At 41.7% G+C, this 9,136-nt stretch overlaps 1 protein-coding gene across 4 annotated transcripts in view; it reads left to right on the forward strand.

Moving 5' to 3' along the window:
• The window catches only part of Lim3 (Lim3 homeobox protein), a 50,022-nt gene extending 40,959 nt beyond the window's left edge, over positions 1 to 9,063 (forward strand). The window contains exons 1-7 of one of the 4 annotated variants that reach the window (XM_043419928.1): positions 766 to 1,415; positions 2,019 to 2,193; positions 3,477 to 3,685; positions 4,003 to 4,195; positions 4,802 to 4,968; positions 6,105 to 6,335; positions 6,949 to 9,063. In XM_043419928.1, coding sequence (XP_043275863.1) covers positions 1,202 to 1,415; positions 2,019 to 2,193; positions 3,477 to 3,685; positions 4,003 to 4,195; positions 4,802 to 4,968; positions 6,105 to 6,335; positions 6,949 to 7,166 — 1,407 coding nt within the window. In that variant the 5' untranslated portion in view covers positions 766 to 1,201 and the 3' untranslated portion in view covers positions 7,167 to 9,063. Of the gene's footprint in view, positions 1 to 765; positions 1,416 to 2,018; positions 2,194 to 3,476; positions 3,686 to 4,002; positions 4,196 to 4,801; positions 4,969 to 6,104; positions 6,336 to 6,948 lie in introns of those variants that run through there. The other 3 variants (XM_043419929.1, XM_043419926.1, XM_043419927.1) reach the window with 3 other exon arrangements.
• The last annotated feature ends 73 nt before the right edge of the window (positions 9,064 to 9,136 follow it).

Genomic DNA, 9,136 nt, shown 5'->3' on the forward strand with positions numbered 1-9,136 from the left:
GCGAATTCGAAGGAAAGAAAAATCACGAGATTACACGTTACTAATGACGCGAAAACAAAGTACGACGATCTTCATTATTTTTCCGAGGCACTTTGGACGAACCCCGAGAAGTAGTTTATTGGAACTCCTCACTGGCCAGTGTTCAGAAACTTCTCCAAGAAACCTTTTCCCATCGTTTATTTTCGTTCGTTTTGCCACCCTCGATTGCGCTCGATTTTGAAGGAAAATGAACTTATCTCGAGCGACAATGCTCGCTGAAATAAGCATATTTCTGAGGACCATGAAGCCAAGGGAAACGAAGTTTCGGTTTTTCCGAGGCTCGTTTGTTGTTTATTTATTCGACGTAAATTTAGTGTAAATAAAGTTAAACAAGCGCGATAAGTGCTCGGATGTTTCCTCGGCGATATTTCTCTCGCATTTTTTTTCTCAGCAATTCGTCGCCTCGTAGCTCGTCAAGTCGCTTGCTCGAAAGGGTTGCTGAACAAATGTACACGTGTATATACGTGTCCGTGCGAAGGGGTAAAAAAGCTCGCGCCATACTGGGGGCGGTCGATGTACCAACCAATCGGCACATTTACAGGGGTGCCAGAGGGCTGCGACCACACCCAGTCACCCCTTAAGCATGATCTTCATTCCTCCCTCTCTCTCGTTCTCGTCACGATTCTGGTAACCCCCGCACGCGATATTATCCTCACCCTTGGAGAGAATCACGTGCGCACGAGCACAACTCCACCGAGCCGACAGTCTCGCGCGTGCTCTCGAACTGTCAACTTCGCGATTACCCATTTTTTTTCTTATATTTTTTTCTTTCATTTTCATAACACAGGCGCGTGCTTCAGGCGCGTAGGGATTCCATCGATACGCTGGAAAATCGATATTCGTTCTGCGAGCTTATGATTTAGTGGAAAAAATGGCAAATTTATTGGTTCGAGAGGCTTTTTCGTGGATAACGTTCCAATAACGAAGGCGCGGTGCGTGATATTTTGTGATTATTGTGATAAGCGGCATCGATTGTCGTTGTTAACGATCATCGATCGATCCTCGTTGATCCTCTGGAATCTATTGTTTTGGCTTTTTTTGTCGGCGCTATTGTGAGATTGGACTTTCGAGAATGAGAGGAATTCTGTGATTGACTGGTTTTTTCGATACTTTCTCTCGTTGAATCGTCCTGAGGAGAATTATCGTGTGGTCGATTCTCGAAATGATCGGTATTGAGATGTTGGGCTGCAATGTCGGCTTACCGCTCGACAGAACTTACAGAAATAATAGAAGCGAAGTTTTAACGCCTCCTCAAAGCAGTCCGGAGTCACACCACAACAGCAATGTCAATCTCTCGGCCCGAGGCTTTCATCCCTTTGCTGATCACCCGCTCGCCGAAATAACGCTGCCGAAAAATATCCCTGAAGTATTACTTTGTAAGTGTGCACAGCACAGTTTTTAGATAAATTATTGTGTGATTGGAAAAAATGAAATCCAACGCAGTTGGAATTTTGCAACAGCAGTCTCTTTGAGGTTTGACGGCGTTTGCGCTCGTTTGGATGTGGAGAAGAAATGTTTCTCCTTTTTGCTCTCCTCGGAAAAGCTCCTTCGATGCGAACATTTGAATTTTTCTCGGCAATTATGATTCGTCGATCGAGCAACGATTTTCGGATCGATTTCCATACGGGTCTGTGCCAATGCGCGCGGTGTGCACAAAAAATCAATTTTCCAAAATGATTTCGCACTTTTTCGAAAATAAGCCACGACCGAATGAATTCATGGAATTTGCGATCCACGATGAAAGCGAAACGCTGGAAACAAGTTTGCGAAAATCTGAAAATTTCGTCGGTTCGTTCACGGCCAAAAAAGTCTGCGAAGATTTTTGTCCTCAAAGTTGCACGTCCTCGAGTCAAATGATTTGAAACTTTACTAAAATCTTTTCGAATTTTCTGATTGAAATCTCGCACGAATATAAATTATTAAGAAATATTGTTTTGTCTCAATGTTCTCGATGCTGCTGTCCGACGAAAACAACGCAGCGACGATACCAAAATGCGGGGGATGTCAAGAAGCCATTCTGGACAGGTACGTCTTGAGGGTGCTCGAGAGATGCTGGCACGCGCGATGTCTCACCTGCAGGGATTGCGGAGCGAGGTTAACCAACAAGTGTTTCGCGAAGAACGGTCACGTATTCTGCAAAGACGACTTTTACAAGTAAGCATCAATTTTAAACGTTTGCCTCCGTTTTTTTTTTCACCAACTCTTCGTACCGATCGACAATTTGCGGTGCTGTTGATCGACCGTCTTGAAAATTCCGAGAGAAATAATAAAATGTTTGCGCTAAAAACTTGTGTGAAGATCGTTTCCAATTTATTTGCGGATTTTCGACAATTTTTTAGCCCACTCGCCGAATTTTTTTTCGATTTTTTTTCACTTTTTCAACCCCCCACGACGAATGTTGACAAAGTTTTTTGAAATAAAGACTGATTTCGGTTAATTTTTCTCCATTCTCCCGTGTCCGTGCCCGCTTATTTTTGTCCATCATTTTATTCGAGGCTTTTTTTTTTATTCGCGGTGCCTATTTATCTCCGTGAAAGATCCTCGAGAGCAGAGGGTGGGCTCGTAAAGTAGGGGCTGCTACGGGGGCATCGGTTGGATCGAAGGAAGAGACAAAGCGGAGGAACGAGCGCGCAGATAAGTTTCTTCAAGAAAGAAGCTTCACGCCTTTCCAGCAACGCAGTATTGATTGTCGCTGGAAAGATTCCACGCTGTTCGCATCTTGTCCTTTTTTTCCGTATCGTCGAAGACACGAATCGTTCCCCGCCCTTATTGTTCTCTCAACGACGACGAGGCGCCATATTTTTATTCTCTACCAGCTCTGGGAAGACTTTTTTTCTTTTCTTAGTTTCCGACTCTCACCGTTATCCAAATTCGTCGATAAACCCCGCTAAAAGTGTAATACAACGTCGAACTTGACGTCACAGGGGATTTTTCTACTTCGAGAAACTCCCAAATTCCGTGCTATTTAACGACAGACAAGGAATCGAATAATTCGAAAGTCTACAAAATATAATCGAGGTCAAAATTTCTGTAATTCTATTAAAAATGGCACTTCCAAAAAAATTTTTACGATAACGAAAAACTGTATTTTAAAATAGAGAATTTATTACAAAAAAAAAAATAATAATCTTCCTCGTACGGAGAGGAAGGATCGAAGTGTTACGAAAACAGAAAAATCGATGCCCAAAAATTCGATTATTGGCGTAACTGTTTTGGGAATGTTAACCAAAAAAAGGTCGTTCGAACTTTCTTAGGTATTCGGCAGTGGTTTTAGCGTCGAATAAAAAAATTTCGAAGGGACTTTTTACATTTGTTTTTCGATTTTGTGAGAACCGGTAGCGATGCAAATAATGAAAATCGTTGATTGGTGTATTAAAAATGATCGATATAACGATTGTTTTATTTGTGAATGTAATGTCAAATGTTGTGTGTTGTTGGTGTGGCAGGCGTTTCGGGACAAAATGTGCGGGCTGCGGCCAAGGCTTGGCGCCATCGGAGGTCGTGAGAAGAGCACAAGAGCTCGTTTATCATCTGACGTGTTTCTCGTGCGCTCTTTGCTCGCGACAACTCGATACCGGTGATCAGTATTACCTAATGGAGGACCGTAAACTCGTTTGCAAACCGGATTACGAGGCCAAAGCGAAAGGTAGGAATTGGATCGTGCATTTATTTGGTGAAAAATTGACGAAATTATTGGAAAAATAAATGGTTGGGGGGTCGAAACCGTTTCGTGGCATTGAAATCGTGTAAATTAAATTTTTTCAAGGAGAATCTTCGATTTTTCACTTTTATTGAGCATCTTTCTTCGTCGATCGCTCAACGTTCGTACTTCTAATTTGTAAATTAAACTTTGAAACGAAATCTTGAAAAATTCAACTGATTTTTGGTCGGTTTTTCGAGATATTGTAACCGCAATTATTTGAACAGTCAGTTAACTCATTTGTCTTTTGTTTGGACTCTCAGAATTGGCTGACGGTGGCAGCATAGACGGTGAGCCACCGAACAAAAGGCCGAGAACAACAATAACGGCGAAACAGCTAGAAACCCTGAAGCTCGCGTACAACAATAGTCCGAAACCCGCGAGACACGTCAGGGAACAACTCTCGCAAGATACAGGCCTCGACATGCGCGTCGTGCAAGTTTGGTTTCAAAATAGGTAAGAGAAAAGGGCGTTTGACGAATTTATTTCGAGTTTGCTTCTGTGAGCACTTGCGAAATGAAATTTGAGCGAGGTAGAGAAAACGGGAGCTGGGAAATCAACGTGAGAACAGTCTTTTGATCAACTCCGCGTTTTTGGTAATTTAAAAAAATTAAAAAAGTTCGCAGCTTCCGGTTGGAAGCCGTCTAAAGTTTCGGCGAGTTGGCAACGTTTCGCAAACGTCACGCTTTGCATCATGCGGATTCGAAGCTTCAAAACTGGAGTTCTCCGGGCTCGAGGGATCTCCGTATTTCCAGATTGCTGCCCCAACCAATCAGAGTTTTTGCTTCATCAGCTGGTCAATGGAGAACCGGAAGGACGCTCCGTTCGCGTCCAAGTTGGTCCGGACGCGTTTTCAGATGTTCCTTCAAAAATAACTTGGCTTTCGCCATAATGCGCCGAAACTTTACGAGCCTCCAATCCAGAGCTACAAACGTTTTGTTTAAAATTCTCGTCAACGTCTCGCAGGATATTTTTGTCAAAATTCGTGGATGAAGATTCAAGTGACAAAAAGAAAAAAAAAAAAAAGGAAATTTAATAATCAATCTACTTTGCCAATTACAGGAGGGCGAAAGAAAAGAGGCTGAAAAAAGATGCCGGAAGAACAAGATGGTCCCAGTACTTCCGGAATATAAAAGGAGGCAGTGCCGGTGGACATTCGCCGAGGCACGACAAGCTCCTCGACAAGGACGAACTGAAGATTGATCTCGACTCGTCCTTTGGCCATCACGGTAATTCCATTTTTCTTCAAATTCCTCCAGATATTCCGAACAATTATTCAACCCCATTAGGCTCCAAAGTGCGTCATCTAATGTGTGGCTCGGCAAAGGTTGTTTACCTGGCAAGAAAAAAAAAACGAGAAAAACTATTCAACTGAAATTGTACGCTGTTGAAAAACGCCGCGCGAGGAATAAAATACCCATCAAAATTTTGCTCTCGTGTTTCACGAGGAGTTAAAAGCAAATTATTTGAATTAGCGAAGCGGACGCTCGGGATAAACGAATGAAAAATTCAGAATGATCAGCTTGGATTTTCATTGGATATCATTTTTTCACGAGAGCCTCCGTACAGACGGTAAAGACCCTTGAAATTTGTTATCGGGGCGTGGGCAGCGAGAGGCGGACGTTACAAGTGCAAGCTTTCGAACAATGGGATGAAAGGGGGGGAGGGTTGTGCCACGATTCACCCTCGTTTTCTCGATCTTCCACCCTCGTAGGTCTAGCTCACTGTGCTTTACGTCGAAAAGGCATCTCACTTTCGCGTACACCATCTTCAAATATTCAGGAGATTGCTCTCGGCTAACTGCCGGGCCTCGTACGCGGCCTGAGATTTCACAAAGATTGCCGTCCGCACGAAACTCCGAGGCCAAAAATCTCTCGACGTTTTCTCGGCCTCCGATATATTTTATTCTTCTTTACGCTGATACACCGTTTTAATCGTGCGTCTAAAAAGCCTGCGAGCTCCCCACAACAGCCTCGCTCCCCCGCGACTGCAATTTCACGTGTTTGCAAAAGGTTTCTATCGATTTAGAAGGAACCGACGGAATTTTTTAATATCCGGGCATTCTATGAATTTAAGCAAATTTCGCGGTATGGAAATTTGAATTTATAGAAAAGTAGTTGAGTTTCGAGACGATCTCGGCGGATCGATTTTCAATTTTGGGACAAAATTGTGAAGAGCACGAAAAGGGTTTTCGTTCCGGTTGAATTTTTCGATGCAGCTTCCTCCTGGCGATAAAGTATTCGAGAAATGCCAATCACCGTGGATTGGAAACGAACTTCGCGGGGGACACAAAATTTCACGAAAAATTAACGATTTTGTTGCACGAGCTTTTTCTTTACCTCGTACCATTGAATTTCCATTGCAGATCTGAGCAACGACAGTTACGGCACGGTCGTTAATATGGGGCTCGACGGCGAGGGCACGAGTCCTGGAGCCGGAGGAAATGGCCCGGGCCTATCCGGCCCACCCGGAGGACCAGGGCGCGGCTACTTGGGGGCTGGCACACCACCTTATCTCTCGACATCACGATCGCCCTCGTTGCCACCTCAATTTCCTTATCCACCGGACACAGGACTTTCCGTCTACACGACATTAGGTAAGGAGTCAGAATGTTTGGAGTGCTCTTCGAGTACCGATCTTCTCGCCAGTCCCGTATAAAAATCGAGGTTGCGAGAGGTTCTTAGAGTCCGAGTACATCGACAGCTCTGTCGTCGGCGGGAGAAAATATTTTTTCAATTTTGTTTTGTGTGGTTGCGTGTTATAGAAATTTCTGAAAACTTTCACTTGCTGGAAAAAATATTCGATGCTAAAGTTCGAGCTTGAAAAAAAGTCTTTGAAGCTACAAAAATAAATTGTCTAAATTCTTGTCATTTTTCCACAAATTTTTTCGCGTTTCTCCGTCAAGGACTTTGGAGATGAAAGAATCTGCTGAAAGATTTCGCAGACATTTCAGTAAATGTAAAGTTCTCCGACCCTCGATGACTTTTTCCTAGTTTTTCGAAGATTCAAAATAATTATGCCAATAATAAAATAAGAAATCCATGAAGAAAGGATAATACGAAATCGTTATTTCACAGCTCGTAGGAAAGTTTATACGCGATGATGAGGAAAAAATTAAATGTGCACAAAACTGTATTTTCCTCGTAAAATTCCACACAATCTTCCTTTGAAAATGAAATTTTGAAAAATTTTTCTTCTTCTTTTCTCAGGTGGTTCGGCCGGCATGGTAGCTGGACCGGCTTCGGATTTGAGTAACGAATCGAGCGGAGGTGGTGGGCCAGGAGGAGTGAGTGGCGGAAGTGGAGGAGGAAGCGGTCCAGGAGGCGGTGTTCCGGGCGGTGGTTACCCGGACTTTCCTCCATCTCCGGATTCTTGGTTGGGTGAGCCTGCCCAGCACCCTCATCACCATCCTCATTACGCCACATAACCCGCCACGAAAAATTAAACAAATGAAAAAACAAAACAAAACAGTGAAGAGAAAAAAGTCAGAAAAAATACTCCTCGTACGAATACCGAATAGAAAAGTAACTGCTCGTTCCACCGGCGTCCAATTCACACTCGGACATCACGTGTGCAAACGACTAAGTTATTGGTCTAAGACTGTACTCGAGTGTACCGTCCCTCCTGAAGAAGAAAAAAAAAGAAAGAAAAAATAATTAACGATTAACGAGCCTCCATCCCGCACCCTCCGAGAATGAAATCGCCATTAAAATGCCAATAAAAGCAACAAAAATCGTCGTAAGAAAACCGAAGAAACGCGCGATCCTCTATTTCTCATGACTTTGATTAAATTTTGTTTTATTTTTTCACATTCATCAACAATCGCTTTTTGTGGAATTGAGTATTTTTATAACACTCATTTTTCGATCTAATACGGAAAATCATTATTTTTGCAGTGTACTCAAATATCCCCAAACTCCTTTCCATCACTCATATATTTTCAATCGAAATCATTCGACTATTTGAACGTGAAAAAAAGAAATGATAAAAATCGAAGTGTCTCGTCGTCGAAGTAATGAGAATCGCACGTTTGAGGCTACCATGATTATTTAAATAAATCACAAAATAATAAGGGAAGTGACGATTCGTACCGAGCATAGTCCATAAACGCATCGATATTACGGTTTAAATATAGATATATATAAATATATATATAAATATATATATTTATGTACAAGTTCCTCGTTTTCCGTTATCATAGACTTGAAACAATGGGATTCGTTAGATGATAGTGTTGTCGCGTCGCGTCGTGCACGGGATCTTTATTTTTCTTTGTCCCACCCTCGAGATTTAACATGAAATTCCTTCGTATCCCGCTGTCGTATATTTGCCGCGATCAATTCGTTATTCGTAAATAGTCGAATGTGGGGAAAACACAATGAAACGAAAAACAAAAAAGAAAAAAGTAAATAAGCCAAAAGGAAGATTCACAGTGCCCGGTGGAGTCGCGATCTTCGTGCACATCGCGATATCATTGTCGTCGTAAACGACAATTGTGTCAGGCTAGATATGTGAAGTGACATATTGTAAATAGTCGATAATAAGATTTTATTGTATCTGCTGTATATTATATTTGCGAATTGCGCGTCCGTGACAACTGGAGAAAACGAGAAAATTGTGAGACGAAGATGAACGAGGGAGAAAAACAATCAGTGCGTACTTGTTATATAAGTTGAGAAAAAAAATCGCTCGGAGCGTTACGCATGAAATGAGCTATGGAACCATGTTGTTTTTAACGAAATGCCAAATCTATTATTTATTTATTTTTTTATATTTTGCTGTGGCGATCGCGAGAGCAAGAGGACGAAAAAAAGATAATCTTTTAGTGGGAATTACTCAACAAAAAGTTACGTAAATTGTTTCTGCACATCAAGAATACACGAGATTTGATGGTAGAGAAATATTGCAAAATTAAAAAAATTTGTATCGATTATATCCCAGCAATCGATCTTATTTCGAACAATTGAATATAGAACGAATAAAATTTCAGCATCTTTTATGGTTTTTGAATTCTTGATGCGAGTCTGCTCGGTTTCGCAATCACAAGTTTTTGAGAATCGTGTCGAAATGTACGTCGTCATTTATCAGACTTTCAAAGTCAAGATATAAAAATAAGAAAATCAGAAATTAAAACGCTCTGCCAATCCCTCGGAATTAATACTTCGTCGTCAAATTCTGCGTACTTATGAAACGAAGAAAAAGAAGATGGGCTTGCACGTGACGCAGCATATTCGCAACTCGAAAAAAAAAATCAGTTATTATTACGAATCTTTATATTATTATCTAGTCATCAAGTGATAATAAAAATTTATCATAACCGATAACCCCAAGTTTTTTTTCACTATTGTTGAAACACTGAAATTTCAGGTGGTTGGTAAAATGTGTGACTATATCTCG

This window comes from Venturia canescens, chromosome 5 (assembly GCF_019457755.1).
Source record: "Venturia canescens isolate UGA chromosome 5, ASM1945775v1, whole genome shotgun sequence".
Lineage (NCBI taxonomy): Eukaryota > Metazoa > Arthropoda > Insecta > Hymenoptera > Ichneumonidae > Venturia > Venturia canescens.